Source organism: Rhinichthys klamathensis, unplaced genomic scaffold (assembly GCF_029890125.1).
Source record: "Rhinichthys klamathensis goyatoka isolate OS25496 unplaced genomic scaffold, OSU_Roscu_1.1 h1tg000370l_1, whole genome shotgun sequence".
NCBI lineage: Eukaryota > Metazoa > Chordata > Actinopteri > Cypriniformes > Leuciscidae > Rhinichthys > Rhinichthys klamathensis.
Window position 1 is genome coordinate 877,102 of NW_026606878.1, and position 19,410 is coordinate 896,511.

Below are 19,410 nucleotides of genomic sequence, written 5' to 3' on the forward strand. Positions count from 1 at the left end.
GATGACTAGCCTAGACTCTCTCTCTCATACAAATAAACAATTTCATATTTCGTATTAACTGAAAGTAGGAAAGAGTTAGGTAAGCTGTGACACTTTTCAAATGATAGAAATATCTTGAAAATATCCAGAATATGTAAAGCCCAAATTTAGTCAAATAATTTATGTAACTATATACTGTATATCAAAATTGAGAAATATTCGGAATAAAATGTACTTTACATAAATTAATTTACTTGCCACGCATTTTACTTTAACATGCTAAAAACATACATTTAGAGCCTTTCTGATTATCTAATAATATTACAAAAATTGTGCACAGTTTTTGGTAGATTAAGGAATTGACGCATCTTACCCCACTCTCCCTAACACTTAAGTCATCAGATAAAGGATTGTTTGTGTGCAATTGTACAGTACGCTTATGTCAATGTAAAATATATACAGCATGCGATTGATATATTACATCAACAAAGGAAATTGCATCTACGTGTACGCAACAGTCCAAGAGAGAAATAGTGAACGTATCCTTTTATGTGCATTGCGATCTCCAAAGTCCAATCTTACATGACTTGGGCATTTTTGTACAGTTCATAATGGCCTATTTCCAAGACCTGCTTAACGGTTGCAAACATCCATAATTGCTTCTCACAATCTATTCCCTTCACTAGTATAGTTTTCATCTTACAGTTGCAGTTAGACCTCAGGCCAAAAAAAAAAAAAGCCACTCAGCAGCTGAGCAAAAATATCTACAGCCTGTTTTACATAATTAAATCTGATAGAGTCCGAAAAAAGCTTCATTTTCAATGGTAATAGTTTGTGATGGCATGAAACGGGGCTTTGAAATAATACATAAGGTGTTCAAAGTGTTTTTTGTCGTGTAACACTGGGCTTTCTCTAGGCATCATACTTCTTTCCCGCCCTGTGAATCTGCTGGTATAAGGTCATGGAGAAGGCCATCCCGAGCAGCTGCAAAATAGAGGAAATGACATCAGCATGGGTGTGCATCAAAAAGGATGTGACAACATTAGAGGCAAAACTATGCCAGGATGAGTGTAATCGTAATGCTTGTACCTGTAAGACCAGCACACACATCGCGATGGTTCCAAGCAAATGTTTGTTGTCGTTCAGCCATTCCTCAACCTTCTCGTAGCAGCCCTAAAGGTAAGAAAGAAGAGGTGCGTTGCAAAGTGCAATAAGATTATGAGTCAGGTTGGGGCGGCTTTAAAACTGTTTGAAAATGTTGAAACTTTTTACAATGTGCATGATATTCATAATTTAAAAGTACTACTTTTTAAGCAGTCAGCTATGGTACAAGCTAGTAAGAAAGAGTAGCTAACTACATTAAAGCTGTTCAAAGGGGGAATAAAATATATAACTCAGTTACATTATTAATCTGGACGATCACAGAATTTATGATGACCTCATTTAGAGTGACTAGTCAAGGGAAATTTCATCTAAATAACTTGTAAACTACTAGCACTAGCTAAAAAAGGAGATTCGTTTGATTCATTTCTACAACTGAATAAAAAACATTTTAGTTTAACAAAATATTTTTGTATTAATTACTTTTTTGTTGTTGTTGTACAATACAGTAAAATCTAGTTAAAAATAATCCCAAAATTTCCTAATTAAATGAATCATTGTTAAATTGATTATTACTCATTTAATATGCTCGATAAACTGCATGTGCCCCAATAAACTGCAATATTTACAGACATAAATCGATACTAAAACAGTGTAATGAAAGTACAAATGAATGAATGTTTTGAATCGATTCACTGAAACAATCATTTTGATTGGTTGAAATTACTTTTTGCTATTGAGGTTTAAATAAGAGATAAAATAAAATATAAAAAATAAAAAGGATGAATTAATATAAGGGCATTAAAATAAGTTTTTAGTAATAAAATAAAATAAATAGAATAAATGATTAATTAATATAAAGGCATTAAAATAAGGTTCCAGTAATAAAATAGAATAAAATAAAAACATAGTATAAAGGATGAATTTAAAAAAAAGGCATTAAAATAAGGTTCCAGTAATAAAATAAAACGAAGTAAAATAAAACTAAAGAATAAAATAAAATAAAACAATCGTACCTGTGACCAGAAGATGTTAGTGGCGTTGCGACCGCACTCTCTGTAGTGCTCCTGGCAGCATCTGTCTGGCACTGTTTTCTCCTGCAGGGCATCATGCCAGTCTGTGTGCCCAGTTACACCACAGCACTCCCACTGAGAGAAAGAGTACATATTCAGATGCATCATTCCCACACTTCAAAAACAAAATTTTTGCAGACGTCTGCATATTGTTCAATACTAGAGAGACTTCATGAGTTATCTTCCACAATTCTGTGGAGAGCAGCTGTGGATAGACGGCCCAATCAACTACCTGAACTCTCAGTGACCCACCATTACTGTCACTGACGACAGTATATCACACCTGCACTCATGCACACACACCTCAGCTTGGATAATGTTCCAGGCGTTGCGGAGGCCGACGTTATTGTCCGTGTTGTAGAGGCGCAGGCCGTCTTTAAGGTCCTGTTTAGCATTCTCACTCACCTGCAGAAGAGTTTAAATCACATTTTCTTCACGAGTTACAGAGCAGATGTTTGGAAATGAAGAAAACTTTAAGATTACTGAGAGTAAATATAAGGTGTGTGGGCTGTTGGTGTTGTCAGGATTGGTGTGGGTAATGAGAGTCTGGGCACGGTGGGTGGTAAGTTCTGTGATTGTGTGTGTGAAATAGACAGATTGAGAGGGTGTGTAATGCTTGGTGTTCGTACTGTACCTTTTCTGTGTACACGAAGAAAAGGATGAGCAAAATCAGCTCTGCCAGAAGAATGATTAACAGAACAATGAAGAACTACAAGTCAAAAGAGAGTAAAAGTAAGTAAACTATACACAACAAAGTGCTTTACATAAGACATACAGTACATATTTATACTGTGGAATATTTGATTGCGAGTGGTCAATTGTGCCATTGAGTTGTCAATTAACTACTTGCTTATTAGCATGCATTTGACTATTATATTGGCTGTTTGCTAGTACTTATAAAACCTTATTCTGCATGATCATATTTTACATCCCTTAATCCTACCCAATACCTAAACTTAACAACCTCTTACTAACTATTAATAAACAGTAATTAGGAGTTAATTGAGGCAAAAGTCATAGTTAATAGTTAGTTAATAGTGAGAATTGACCCTAAACTAAAGCGTGGCCATGTATATATATTTTTTTTTCTTAGCGGAGGCTTCAAGCCATAATACTCAACAAGTGTCACCCAAAGGCTGACAGAAACTAGAAGCGAGTGGAATTTGACATGTTTTTGCACCATTCATAACAATGGTAGCAGTTTGAACGTGGGAATGGAGATAGGCATGCTTTTGTTCCTCACTCGCAGCATCTCATCAGCGCAGCTTTCTCTCCACTCCCACACTCTCCATCAACGCAGCGCTACAAAGACCCCTGATGCTGCACGCCGTATTGTGAATCATTTACATGAGGTACACATTGGTCCATAGTAGTTTTCTGGACAACAAGTAAAAATGCTTTACTATATAGACATACTCAAAGGTCTGTAAATATCTTGTTTTAATGTTTAACACTATTGCCCGGATTCACAGACAAAGCTTACGCTTAGTCTAAGACTAAAATGCATGTTTGAGCTGTTTTGCATGTTTGAGAAACTTTAAGGCCTATATGCTTATAGTTAATGAAAAGCTTATAATTAATTAAAATCATAAAAATGTCAAATTTTAAATAATTTAAATAATAATTTTCAAATAAAAACATTCAAAGTAAAATGCTTACTAAAAAAAAAATATATTTTATTTGTTTACATGCATGTCATGTGACCATTAACCGGCAGCAAAGAACCATGAACAATATAAATTTTTTGTTACATTACTGAAATATTAATCTCAGATGGTACTCAAGTAAATATTTTAGGTCTTGGCTGACAAAAAAAGTTTTTGTGAATCCCTAAACTACAGAATCAAATTTGTATGTGCTTTGTAGAGGACATAACATGCATAATTAAGACAGGTTTTGCAATTGTGAAATCTCAAAACCTGACAACCCAGGATTACACTAACCCATGGTTAAAACAATCCTGGGTTAAAAATTAGTTCATTATACAGTGTGCATTGTGGGAGATGTAGGTGTCGACTTACACTTAGCAACAGGCACTTGTTCTCCTTGATGGCACCGAGGCAACCCAGGAAGCCCGTTACCATGACGACGGAACCCAATGTAATGACCAGATTGGCGGCTGAGAGGGAGGGGAAAGAGGGGGAGAATGTGGCAAAACTGCCCTGAGAAACAGACAGCCAGATGCCGACGCCTAACAACCCACAGCCCGACAACTGAGGAGAGACAAAGAGAGTGTTTCATATAAATAAACACACAGAAACTAGATCAAACACGCATAACCGTTCAGTTCGGTAGTATTTCGTCAGGCTTTTACTTGTGCAAAAGTTTTATAAAGTATTAGAGCAACTCTTCAGTTTCCATCTCTGTAGTCAGTAGGTCTCAGAAGCACCTGCACCACTTTGTGAACTCAATATCACTCAAGGTAAGTTATAGTTAGTGTTGCAGGCCTAATCAACAAAATGATATCTGTGTCAGCTCTCCCTGCTGTGAGAGCAATATAAATGCTAATAGGACCGCAATAAAGGTTGTTGAGTATTGAAGTGTGAATTTTGTGTGTGTGTCTAGACCGTACAAGGTGTGAAGTAGTAATTTCATGCTCAGGTAACTGAAATGTAAAAGTATTCCAGTCTGCTAAAGGCAGGCAAAAGGAGAAAGTTAGCTAACAAACCTGCACTAGCTCCAAAAACCCCAGAATACTGTGTTTGCAGAACAAGATGGTACGTGTGTGTGCATGTCAGATAAAAATTGCTGTTCTTTTTTTTTAATTGCAGCAAAATTTAATTTTAAACAAAAATGTCAAAATGCTCTGCTTTATCCCAATTTACCAAGCAGAGTCAAATAGAAATAAGCCATTCACATTTTAAGATCACATTTGTATATAATCTTTCAGCAAGATAAAGTTAAACATATTTATCTTGACGATTAAACTCTTATGTCATGGCCGATGATGACTGATAAATTACTGACACACACACAAATATATATTTACAAACCTTTATGTTAGATGCGATTAATCGATTTGACAGCACTAATTAAAATAAATATTAACATATAAAATTTGTATAAATAAAACTAAATCAATTAAAACTAAAATCAAATCAATGTTTTAAATGCTACAAGAGACTTTAGGCATCATCAACATTATAATTTATAGTATGAAAAATGGACATTCATTTTAAGATTATAAGATTACATTTAACAATGCTAAATCATTTGTGTTTTTAAATATTAACTTATAATAAATGTTAAAATATATTTTAGATATTTTATATATATTATATATTTTAATATATATAAAATATATAATATATAAGTTAAAATATAATATAAAAAATCTAAAAATATAATATAAAGTCTTTAAAATGAAAAATGTGCAGGGCAAGATGTTCTCTGTTAATCCTCTCTAACATTATGTGTGTCATTGCACGAAATGCCCTAGAGTGCAGCGGTCTGGCTCCCCACACACTCTTCTTTTGAGTTTAACTGAAGGTGAAAAGATGTGTCATTCAGTTCCCTCGAGAAAATACCCAGCATGCACTCTGAGAACCACGAAGAATCTAAAATGAGCCAGAATCCTTACGCTCGGAAAATTATGAGTATGAATAATAAGAGATAAAACAGGTGTGTGTGAGCGAGAGAGAGAGAGAGAGAGAGAGAGAGAGAGAGAGAGGGGAGAGCAGCGAGTCAGAAAAATAGGTTAAAGATGATCAAAACTTTTAAAAGCCATGAAAATGAAAAGTGTGGCACAGTAATCAAAACGTCTGAGAGGAAATAATTAGGGAGCAAATGCAAGCAAGAAAAATAAGCCAAAGAGCACACAAACTAGAAAATAACAAAATAAAACATAAACAGGAAGAGCAGAGAATAATACTATTCTGTCCACAGGAGCAGACAGACCATGCTGGATAATAAACAGCTTTTAACCCAAATTTTAGTATTCACGATGCACTACCAGAATGAAGACACACAAACAAATCAAATTGAATTCAACCTATTCTCTCTGCCTTTGGAAAATCCTTCATAATGGGTTTGTTCTTAATCTAATCCTGCATTTCAAACTGGGAGACGGTTTGTTTGTGATGTAACACACGCAGACTGAAGCACACATTCACTAGATAAATGACCTGAAGTAGCCAGCATTGAACACAATTGAAGGTGTGTGAAGAGAAGACCGCAGAAAGGACAGCGGAGACAATAGAAAGAAGGGGAAAAAATAAAGGATAAGAACAAGAGAAAAAGAAAAAGGAAGAAATAAAAAGGGAAAGGACATGACATATGAATGGAAATGGCCTGAGACAAGAAATGAACTGTCATCATAACAGGAAAAAGACAAAGACAAAGGCCAGGAGAGGACTATGAAAAAAGGAATAAAAAGAGACGAAAATAAATTATAGAAAACGACATGAACAGAAAAAAGAAAAAAAAAAAGAAAAAGATAAGAACAAGGAAAAAGGAAATGAACAGAAAAGGACAGGGAAAAGAAAAGGAATAGAGGGCAACAGTCAGAAGTAAAAATGCCATTAATTTTCTCCATAGGGAAATGGATTTTTAATGATAACATGTAAAATGTTAAAGACAGACCTACTGTGAGCTACGAGGTTTTTAATCAATGGTATTTGCTTCTGTTAAGCCGCCAGCCTGCATTATTTCAACTAGGTTTTAAAATAATTGTGTTTAACAGCAGTTGTGAAAAACTACATATACCCATGATGCTGCACAGAAACTTCTGAGTCGAAAGAAGCCAAACACGCCAAGAGTTTGTTAGCTCCGCCCACTCAGCACTGCGAATGGTAATCGAGTCGGCCTCCCTACGATCTCAAAATAATTCGTATATATATGCATATTTTGCAAAAACATTGTTTTTATATAATCAACATTTTTAAATGAATAGTTTTATATATTTCCATCACTTTTAGTTTGATTGTGCTGTACGCAATGCTTCATGGGATTGTAGTTCTTTCCCTCACTATAGCCGTACACAGTTTTGTACCTTTCATCTTTGTAAATCAATGTAATGATTCACCTTGTAGCTGCTGGTTGGTCATGGCTTATAATGCTTTATAGAAGACTTTTTTAAATCCCTATGGTAGAAATGAATGGAAAAAAATACTTCCGGAACCAGCGCCGCTGAAAAAGGGGACAGGAAAAGAATAGAAAAAGATGGAAACAAGGAAATAGGAAAGGGCAAATGACAGGAGAAGGATAGAAAAGGAAATGAATGAAATGAATGGAATAGTAACATTAAAAAGGAAATGAAAGGTCAAAGAATAGGAAAAGGGAAAGAAAGAAAGGAAAAGAAAGAAGACCAGATCAGAAAAGAAGGCCATGGAAAGGAAATGGAAAAAGACAGTACAGGAAAATGAACAGCAAAGGAAATTAAAAAAGAAAGGAAAGAAATAGATAGAAAAGGACAGGCAAAGAAAAATGGAAAGGAAATTAAAAAGGAAAGAAAAGAAAGGAAATTAATAGAAAGGACAGGGGAAAAGGTAGAATGCAAAGGAACAAAATGTAGGTAGCATTGATGAATAAGTATTAGAAATAAGATGCCACAACAAGAGAGAGTCAGTTGAGTCCGTTGTGTTAACAGACCACATATTATGCAAAACTGACCTCACACTCACTAATGAGTGTACTGTGTGTTTGTGACCTTATGAAAAGTGAAGGCCCTAACTTTCTGACTCATGTATTAAACATGGAGCTGAAAGCCATCAGGCTCAGTAATGTCAAACACATGAAATATAGATTAACAGCAACCTAAAACACCCCCTCAACTCAACTCAGAAACATCATTACCATCCCATTTACATCCTAGGCAAAATATAATAAAAATGCACAAGATTTGTCAACTGTCTTTCACATAAGCAGGAAGATCAAGTTTTTTTTTTGTATTATGTTATGTGAAGACTTTATTGAACGCCTCTCTAAACCTTGTAATTCAGAACAGGAAAGTCATTTCGATTCAAATAGAAAAATTGAACTCCATAATTAAATTCCAGCAAACCAAAAGAAAACCAAAGTGCTTAGACAAACCGTTCCATCTCAAGGTAATTCTATATAAAGCTTTCTGCGTCTCATTTTCAAATCACTTTTATCTTTATCTCTCCCTCCTCCGTCTTTTTTATTCCCTCTCCGCCCCACTGTTTAAAGTCTACCAGTGTAAAATCTCCAGGCCTTTGCGATCTTTTCATAATTTCCCTATTCTTTTATGTTCCCTTTCCATCGCTATATGGGTGTATATGTGGGTGTGTGTGCAGTGGGAGATTTCAGATCAGTCGGGAGTTTTTTTCTCAAGTTTCCTGCTTGTGATTTGGTGCATCCGTCATTAAACCCGCTCACAATCAAACAAACAACAACACACAGGCGCAGCAGATCAAACGAGAGAAATCTCACAACTCACAGAACCATAATCTGACACAGACTTCCTGTTGTATGTCCACTACAACAACAACACAGATGAATGAAAAGTTAAATGGTGAGCCTATAAGGGATGTTAGAATGAAAGAGAGCAAGAGGAAAAGAGGGTGGTTCATTTGAATACTCTGGTTCAGATGAATATGTATTACTGCCTTTGATCTAAGAGCATTTAACACCTCATGAGTAACCTCCTTTCCTCAGCTCACATGACAAACCCTTACAAACATTGACTATGGTATCCATTTTCACCAATATACAATATACAGTTATTACCAAGAGCGTCATGTCCATTCAAACTGATTTGTGAGCTAAGTGCATTTTGAATATAATTGTATAAATAATTAAATACAAATAATTAGTGTCTTAAAAATTCATTTCTGACGGAAATTGGAATTTCTTTTAAGGGTTACATGACATTTGCATGATTTTCAGGTTGTTTGTGATTATTGGGATCTTTAGAAACTGTTTTATACAGACCACATTCACAACTACCAGTTTTTAGCTATTGAAGCACTTTAGATGGCAATTTCAGCCTACATAAAGATTGAATTAATTTCTATTACTTTTCTAAATCAAATGTTGTTTTTATATTATCTAATATTTTCACGATTGTGAGAGAAAATAAAAACACAGTATTTAAAACAAAAACACCACGCATCTTATCATTTGCCAATAATCTCACATGAACATCCACTGTTTGAAAACCCACATACTCTCCTCTCATAAGAATTTTGCCACCATGGGCACAACTAATAGCAGCAGAATAGTGCAAATAGCTATATAGCTATAATACAAAGATATAAATAGCTGTCTATAATAGACAATCCCAAGTATAAGAGGTAATAATAGTGATGCTTGGCAGTGATGCTTATCAAACACTAATACTCTTTCCCAAACTCACATCAGTGGCTGAGCCAGAAATTAACATTGCTGAACCATTCAAACAAACAGCGCATTGTTTCGAAAGTGCCACAGAGACACCATGTTAACTTTGGGAGAAATCCTCATACACACACTAGCTTACAACAACAGTCTCTGCACATCAAAGATGGATAAGAGAAAGCATTTTTTTTTAAACAAGTACATTTGGATAATACATGCTGTATACTCACCCAGAACAGCAGGTTGAAGAGAAACATCATGTATTTGACACAGCACAGGCATCCACGAGCCATCTTCAACTTCTCGAACTCTAGGAGCAACACAAACGACAAGTCCAGGTAAAACACAACATACTTCCCACGGGCAGACACGCGTGTATCCTGAGGCTTTCCTCCCGGCGGGACCGCAACTACGGCTCCTTCGTTCTGTGCTGTTTGATCTTTGACATTTGAGCCCCGGGAGCCATAGAAAGCCCCCACTGCCAGGCGGTGACCCCGACGGGCCGCCCGGGTGAATTCTGACTCTGCGCTGTCCAATGAGGGGCTACGCTGGACCTCGGATTCGTGGCTCTCACACCTCTGCATCATCGGATGAAGGCAGAGCAGAGGGCATGTTTCACACACAGACTCACACAAGCTGCAACTTAGCACATGTCTTCAAATTTACCATTTGAAGGAAACAGATTTAAATGAAACAGACGCGCTCGCATAAACACCAGAACTTTGGAGGTTACAGATGTCTAAGTGCCTTCTTCTCCAACGGGTCTTTGATCCGTAATTCTTCTGCACTGAGCACGCCTTTCTCCCTGTGCTTGGTATTTATCTTTTTCTTCTTTCTGCCTTTTCTATCCTGCGTGTGGGAATGTGGAGCATGCGTTTTCAACTTTCCCCGCTCTCGCTCCATCGCATTCTTTCACTGCTCTGGTTCAGCATGATTCGCTTTGCTGCATGTACCACTTTTTTCTCTGCACGCTCTCGCTTCCCTGCAGTGCTATTATTAGAGATTTTGCTCTCCCGGCTTTTTCCATCCCAACTAGCGCTCCGTCACTCTCTCTGCATCCACCTACCTTCATCCACTCATCCCCCTCTCTCTCTCTCTCTCTTTGGCTCCTCCTCCTACACTTTGGGCAATCTGTTTGCAGGTCAATGGATGCGTTATCTCCCTTCCCACGTACCTTTTGAAAGTATCACAAGCCAAGCGAGAAAATGAAAGCTGATTGAGGGAATAAAACAAATCCTAGCACATGTGTGTGCAGTAGTATGTGTAACTCCTGCGAGTTTGCATGTGTGCGCATGCCATCTCGCCTAAGAGCAATTCTGCAGAGAGATTGTGCAGTGCTAATGTTTCCAAATCATTTCGCTGTTGTAATAGCCTACCAAGTTTAGAGAGTGGATCTGATGTTTTTTTTGTTTTTTTTTGGGTGCTATGTGATGGTGCTCTTCATGAACTTTAAACACACATTTACACATTAAACAAACTTTAAAGACAACATGCATTTGCTTTGTTTTACTGTCTGCCTGCTGAAAATATGAAACCAATAATACAGGGCTTTTCAAACTGGGTTATGAATTTGGTGCTCTGTAAAAATGTGATTTTGTTTTTTTTAATTCTGTCAAAGTTAATGTACAAACGTACATTAATTAAATATGTTTAATACAGTTTTGTCTTTACATTGACATTTGCCAAATTTTACTGTTTGGCCCCTTAATGGAAAGAAAAAAAACCTGACTGCATTGTTAGAAAATATACAAACCCCTAGAATCTAAAACACCCAACCAACCAGCTACCAACAACCCCACAAAACACCCTCTACCCTGAACAGCATTAACTTAATAGATAATAATTAGATTAACTTTGAGAGGTTTGAAGTTACAAACGTTCGGATGCCAGTCCAGACTGCAGTCTCTCATTCCCATTTCAATCTATCAAACCAAAGTCACATTCAAAGAGAGTCTTTCCTGTTGATAGTGATCCTGATTTAACCACTGGCTAGGATTACTGACCTCTAATGTGAGATAGAGTGAAGCCTGAAGCAAGGTTAGCCTGAATTATTATAATTTGGTTAATATATGTACAAAAAATGTATTTACGTAACTAAACATGCATGTGTGTGTATATTTCTGTAGAGATCCTCCTTTTACTATTTTGTTAGCTATAATTGCTCTTTCTCTCCAGTGCTCTTTCCACTCTAATTAAATGGCATAGTGACATTGTGTAACAGTGTGTGTGTGTGTGTGTGTGTGTGTGTGTGTGTGTGTGTGTGTGTGTGTGTGTGTGTGTGTGTGTGTGTGTGTGTGTGTGTGTGTGTGTGTGTGTGTGTGTGTGTGTGTGTTGTATGGAGCTGACTGTGTATTTCACCCCGAGGATGTTTTGTGAGATCTGATGTACTCAGGAAACTCATTAGACAGGATTTTATTAACTGAAAAGTGTTTATTTTGCTGTTATGGTGGATAACAATTTCTCACAGCTCCACACACTGCCAGCAAATTTGTACACCAATACTTTTGAGGGGTTCCCATAAATGTAAATTGTTCCTTTAATTAGCCTATTTTGGCACAGTTTTTTATGGGGATTTTCATTACAAGTCAATATAAAATAAAGTTATAACTGTGAGGTTTCACTATACAATACACTACATTGGAATCACTAAGAAAATTAATTTATGCTTTATAAATAAATTGAATATTTTGAGCATTTATCTTTTTGGAAAAAAAAATAGTCAAAACAACATTTTGAAATAAGATTAATAACTATTTTTTGCAATAATAAGTTAATGCATTAGGTATCTAGAGCAGCATTTTTTAACAACCATTTAATAATCTAAATTAAAATTAATTTCTAAATATTTTTTTTTCCATTGTTAAATCATGTTCGTTCATTAAAGATTAAATTATGTTAATTTATACAACCAGAACTGACATTTGTCATGACTGACAGACAGCCATGACTGGGTAAATATACATTTCTTTCAAAAACAATAAAAATGTAATGGTGATTCCAAAATTTTCAGTGTGATTATAACTTATAAGATCATAATTTTGGTATTGCGAAACAAGTACACTGCAACATACTTTGTTTGGGTGAACTATTTGCTAAAATTAAACTCCTGATTCTAATCTGTTCTTACAGGAACAGCACATGTAGTAGTACCACATGTCTAAATACCCAAAAAGTAGCACATAACACTATGTGCTCTTATGGAATATTTTATGGCTTGTGCGTCTCACGTGGCAGCTGTCTGGGTGCCTGAATAGAACATAACAGGAGAAGCAGTGCAAAATATCTGTTCACAGGTACTTAACGCATCCACAGGCAGGAACCAGTCATTTATTATACATACAGAGAATAGAAGACAGAGAGGATTGCAAGACATCTGATGAGAGAGAGAGAGAGAGAGAGAGAGAGAGAGAGAGAGAGAGAGAGAGAGAGAGAGAGAGAGAGAGAGAGAGAGAGAGAGAGTGTAACAGAAGTATTCTTAAAGTTAATTGATTTTCGTAATATTTACCAAAGTCTTGCTGAACGTGTATTTTATTGCATATTATTATTGTTTTTATGACCATTTCTTGCATCATTTGTGCATGTTCACATGTTGGTACTCTGTCAGTATGTAAATCATGCCAGAAAAGTACTATGTCTGGAGAACTTTATATATTTTTTTTATATATGCTTCAGGAGATTCAATTTCTTTCTAAACTCAATCACATATGTACTAGTTTGAGTGGTAAAAATGCTTTTATTTAGCTTTTTATTCAGATTTTGTTTATAGCTTTATAATCATAATGTATATTATATATTATTATATGTGGGGAAAATAGTACAGAATCTTTAATATTTCTCATTAAATTTATATTAGAATTTTTCTTTGTTTTTAAAAAATCTAAATTGCTGTTTATATCTAGGTTTTGGATCCCACAGTATGTAGTAACTGCTGAGATGCCCAGATGTGTGTTTAAGGAATATTATTTAAACAGACTCTGAGGAAGCACAATAATAAAACGCTATAATGAACATCTGCCTGCCGATCTGCTCAGTATACTGCTCACACACACACACACACACTTAGATCCCTCTGAGACAACAAACTTTTCTAGTCTTTATAGGAACGTTTCTCACTGTACATGACTGTGGTTACAAACAGGCCATTTTGTTCAGATGAACACGCCAGCTTGCATGTAAAGCGCACTCTCTGGGCACTCAAGAGGGATTTATTCCCGAACAGTCTGCCCTATATGTAAATCAACTACCATTAACTCTCCATCCAGGGAATGCTGGTTGACTTGCTGGCAAAAAAGCACTTTCCAACACTTTCTATGGGAAATGGAAGTTGCGTACTGGGAAAGAAGGAAGAGAATTAGTGCTGTTTTCCTCCTCCAGCAAGCAAAAAGCTATTTTAACCTGCTATACTTTTTCTTTCTAAGAATTAAACAGCAGCTACAGTCAATAAAGAGCACGAAAAAACAGGTGAAGTCACATATGGTGTGTCATAAGCAACGGCTTAATGAACTACACAAGTAGTTGCCTAAAATAAAACCATTCTACCTGGCATGAATCACTATTTGCATACTAACTGTCCAATTGTACATACTACCCTAGTGAAAAAAAGTATACTTTATTGTATTTGAAATATATTCCCTTTTTAAATAGTACATTGCAAATATACTAACAAAAATTGTACTATCTTTAAATATTTTAAATATTAGCATCATTATTTTACCTATTTTCACAATACAACTTTTAACACACTTTAAAATAATTGTACTTTAGTGTATTTTCGAAAAATATACTTTAAGTGAAAATTCTGTTTATTTTTTAAAAGTGTGTATTTATTTGCACTTTATTAAAAATATATTTTAGGTATATTTTAACTGTGCTGGAAATGATCATTGTAACAATGCATTGAAAGTATACTTTCAAAATACATCATTATAGTATTTTGTACAAAGTATAGCTAAGTTTTATTTGTCTAATAATATACTTTGTCTTCAATAACAAATGTACATTATTAGACAAATAATGTACATTATTAGTCGATGCACTTGCCCATCGACATGTGCTTCGGGAGACCCGAGTTCGAGTCCTGGCCTTTTCTGATCCCATCCCTCCTCTCTCTCCCACCTCACTTCCTGTCTAGCTACTGTCCTATCCTAATAAAAGGCGAAAACACCCAAAAAAACACACTTATGGTATATTGCTTGTTTCGAAGACACTCGTAATGGATTTGTAACGTTCTTGAAACATAAATAAAGTACACTTTAATATCACTAATCAAGCATGTAATTAGTCCCTACAGAGGCGTATACTATAAGTAAGTTGGTCCAATTTAGTACACTAAATACACTTAAAGATATGCTTTACTACAATTTAATTAAAACTAAAATATACTTAGTACAAAATGAGTTGTTTCAAAATAGCACACGTCAAGTTAACTAATCATTAACACACTTGAAGTATACTGATAATTAGTCTGGCTGCAAGTATACTTAGCTTTTTTTTTTTTCACCAGGGTACAGCCTGCCAGTTTAGTATTAGCCGGCCCCAAATCATAATATGTTTTTACAGGTAACCCACATGCATACCATTTTCAAGTATGCATTTGAATATGCATGCTTTTAGGGCTAATATTGCCCACAACCCATAAGCACAGGTTTTCTAATGGTTCTCGGATGCAAATGTACACTGATGAGCCAAATCATTATGAACAGTCAGAGGAGAAGTGAATATCGTCGATCATCTCCTAACAAGGCCACATATCAAGGTCTGCAACAAAGATGTCTGAGGTGTGGTATAATTTAATGATGCAATATACTACACACTCATGTTTTTCAACACATCTGCATTCACACATAAAAGCCTTTTGACCCTTTAGCTGTCACCCCCCTTTTTGAGCGTTGACGTGAAAATGCACTATACCCAAACTTAATCGGTTGTAATTCATGAAGCCTTTGTACTAAAGACTTATGGTTGGTCTCTTTTAAAAGAAGACTCTTGGCAGATTATTGCTGAAGTGGAATAAATTAATAGAATTATTAAAATGATATATTATTAAAAATATACATAAATTAATATAGGTTTCAGCCTTAAAATGACAGAAAGTCAAAGCCATATATCTAACCAAGTTGTGTTCCAAATTTGAAGTTGATATCACAAACATTGAAGTTCCCATGAGATTTTGTTTAGGCGTAATACCAAAAATAGCCACCGGGTGCCATTGCATTCCATTGAATTTAATTGTATGCATTCTGCCATAACAAATTAATAAATTTCTATCCAAATATCACTTCTGTTACTAAATATGTAACCTTGAGACTCAGACCTTTCTGACAATATGTGTTTTGTCAAGATTAGAACATTTTTGATAATAAATTATGAAAGATGATGCCCAAAAGGGGAGGGGCCTATTAAAAAAAGGATGAATTCTGAGTTCGTAAGCTTTCAAATGATACCTAATTTATGATAACAACTAAAATATGTGATTATGTGATATAGTAATAAAAAATAATAATAATATATATATATAATATATATATTATACTTTTAAAATATAATTTTATCTTTTTTTATTGACAAATACTAGATTATGTTTTATTATGAACTTTTAGCATTAAAAACCAAAGTTTCAATTATTAAAAGTGTGTGCGTCAACTTTTTGTGACAAAGGTCAGAAACTCCTGTAATGACGTCGATTTTTTGAGGCGCACTCTTGTCATAAATTCATATATTACTGTTCATGCATAATTTGTAAGAAAAAAACAGCACTAAAATATCTATTAAGGAGTCTTAGACCTTTCCAACGATATATAGTTTGTCATGACTAGATTAGGATTTAATAGTAATATAGTGAAGTAAATATAGGTTGCCCGTATATGGGCAGGTGACAGTGGCCATTCTCTTGGGTTTGTACCTATACAAATATTAACAATACTTTTGTATTGTTGAAATGTCTGTCAACGCACATCATGTCCACGCTAGAGAGTAATATGAGTCACATTGAACTGAAGACTTATATGATGACTGTATGCAGCATGACTAAAACAACAGCAATAACAGAACAGCCTGTCCAATATATTTATGGCGTTTTCATTAGACCAACTGTTTCAAGCAATGGCATTTCTAATGTTTAGCTTCCCTGCACACGTATGAATATTAAAGATGCCTTCCATGCAGAAAATTACATTTTCATTGTCAGAATGGAAAGAAGGACTTTGATAAATTAGATTTTACCTTTAACAGGTAAATGAATTCCCTTTCATGCATCTGAAACCTAACAAAAAAAGCAAGCCAATGTGCATAAGTTGTTTTGAATGAGTGTGAAGTTTAAGGTTAGTTCAAGAACAGCATAAAGTTATAAAGCATTAAAAATCAGTTATTGTAAAAATGCCCTTGATGCGAACATTCAGCACAGGACGTACTCTGTGTTGTCTCGGTCCTTAATTATGTTATTAGTGCTTTATTCTGCTTTCTATTCAAAAGATGCTGTGCTCTGACCTGCTCCAGTTCACACTTGATCTCTTTTCTCTGTTTTAATTACACTATTTAGCTCTAATCACGTGACCTCTTTAGAGGTGCAAGCAATTTTGTGATGCACTGCCCTCTAGTGGTATTAGAATCGGATACTGTGCTATCTCTACTATCTTGGCTGGCTGCTAGTGGCTTGGTCAGCCTGATATGAATACTAAGTGGTAATTTAAGTATGTAAAGCAGAGAGGCTTGAGTGAACATTTAACAACCGATTGCCAGAATAATGAGCGGTAATTGATGAGATATACTGGGATCCAGAAAAAATGTATTTCAACATGGCATAAAAAGACGAAAGGCCAAATGGTGAATGGAAGGTCATAAATAGGTCAAATTTGATCTGTAAAGACCACAGGCTTAACCAATGTTCTGAACATGTATATACAGTCATTTATATAAAGTCAACCAAATTCTTTGGTTTTCCAGCATCTCCATAAATTTTGTTTATACCTTTTGTAATAGTTGTGAATGAGTCCCTCAACTGTCCTCAATGCGAAAAGATGGATCTCGAAATCGTACAGTCACTGCTGGAGAGGGTTCAAATATGCTGGAAAACCAAAGAATTTGTGGGACCTGGAGCATTTTTCTGAAGAACATTGGGCAGTTTAACGGCTAAAGACAAAAGGGACTCATGAACAACCATCACGAAAAAACCACACACACACACACACACACACACACACACACACACACACACACACACACACACACACACACAAAAAAACAGCCGTGGATCATCCAGGTAACGACACAATGTATTAAGAATCAAGTTATATATATATCATATGTGTGTGTGTGTGTGTGTGTGTGTGTGTTTACATTATTTATACCATAGGCCTACTTATTATCTTTGCAAATTACTCAAATTATGTTAAGAATATTGAGTTAATATTTAAAGTGAATTATTTAAATTGTAGGCTATTAATCCATCCGATTTAGTAGGCTACATATTGGGCAGATTGATTTACAGTAATGTTTCAGAAGCTGCAGAGCTTCCAGATTAAAGGCTAAAAGTAAACACAGACCTTAATAGGGAAATGATGTGCATGCAAATGTTGTCAATGTTTCCATGAGTCTACAGGCAGCAGCTGCTTTCAACTATGCGCTTTTTAGTTGCGCCAATTCTGCACATTCCAGTGCAGCGCAAATCACAGCCTGCGGGCTCGCGCACGCGTGGAGAGGCGCATCGTACCTCTCTGAACAACCGAGAAGAAGTTTCCTGAATGCTATTCAACTGTAGGTCTTGAACACAGCTGCACTCCTTCTACGTGAATACAGACAAATCTACTCAATCTACTGTACGTCTATATCTGCGTAATAAGCATTAGCTATCTTTCCAGTTTCCATAACAGAAAACTAGTTTCCGTAGTAGCAGAAATTATCCCATACACACTTATTAAACTTCCATATACTTTTTTGTTTTGTTTAAATAACACATTACAGCCACATAACAAAACAAAACTGATAGTATTTCCCTAAACTGATATAAACATAGCCTACACGAGCAACTGATAAACATCAATAGTAGCAACAACAAGCTAAGAGAATAGTGTCTTAGTGCACAATTGTAAATATTACAAATATAAACATTTTCATACAAAAGTATAACGTTTTCGTCGTTTTTTAAGCCTTACTCACCTTATTGGAAGCACAACTTAGGATTTCCGATTTGCTTTCTTCTTTCCGAGTGAAACTCTCCCTCACTTTCGTTTGCTTTTTTGTTTATATAGAGGTCTAGTGGTGTTTTAACTGTGACCAATATAAGTTAAACGCATATAAACTATCGGTAAGCAGATTTTTGCTTTCATGGTGGTCGGGAAAAGTTCAAGAGCTCGAAAAAATCGGAAAGGCAGTAAGTTTTCCCACGAACGGAAACAGTGTAACAGCAGGAAAGATGGAGAGGCGTGACTTCACTCCGTCCGTTTACCGTCACTGCTGGAAATCCACAGGGAAAAAAACACTACTGGCCTTTTTTTAGCAGGGGGCGCCCGTTCACACGCAGTTCAAAACGTCACGAGGCTTATTAAAAATATATTTTAAAAAAACTAAACTTATAATTCCCCAAAATATGTTAAATTTAGAAATAAGTGTGCACAAGGCACATTTAGGCCCTGAAACCTTTCTCTCGACAAAGGGTTTAGGCTATGTAAAGCGATGCATAGACTTCATTTACATTTATGTATTTAGCAGATGCTTTTATCCAAAGCGATTTAGCCTACAAAAGAGGAGCAAAAGCAACGTGTCAATAAACTAGATTAGGAAGTACGCTAGAGGAGAAATGCAGAGTTGTTTTTTTTATTTAATTTTAAGGGAAATCTTTGACTGACAGCCTCAAGAGGTCAAACTAAATTTTATATGAGCTGTTTATTTTTTTTATTTTTTGGGTGTTTACATTTTTTGCACCAGTTGCCAACATTAAAATTAAACAGACAAATGATTAAAAAAC

At 35.5% G+C, this 19,410-nt stretch overlaps 1 protein-coding gene across 2 annotated transcripts; it reads right to left on the reverse strand.

The window, feature by feature from the left end:
* Nucleotides 1-241: 241 nt before the first annotated feature.
* tspan9b (tetraspanin 9b) lies at nucleotides 242-18,866 on the reverse strand. 2 transcript variants are annotated; one of them, XM_056233425.1, is made up of 8 exons: nucleotides 18,603-18,866; nucleotides 9,680-9,759; nucleotides 4,175-4,366; nucleotides 2,788-2,862; nucleotides 2,457-2,558; nucleotides 2,097-2,228; nucleotides 1,069-1,152; nucleotides 242-963 (listed from the first exon to the last, which is right to left on the reverse strand). In XM_056233425.1, the coding sequence occupies exons 2-8, from the start codon at nucleotides 9,740-9,742 to the stop codon at nucleotides 892-894; spliced, it is 720 nt and encodes a 239-aa protein (XP_056089400.1). In that variant the 5' UTR covers nucleotides 9,743-9,759; nucleotides 18,603-18,866; the 3' UTR covers nucleotides 242-891. The 2 variants fall into 2 exon arrangements, with proteins under 2 accessions (XP_056089400.1, XP_056089399.1); XM_056233424.1 differs by lacking the exon at nucleotides 18,603-18,866 and having other exon boundaries at nucleotides 9,680-10,103.
* Nucleotides 18,867-19,410: the final 544 nt, after the last annotated feature.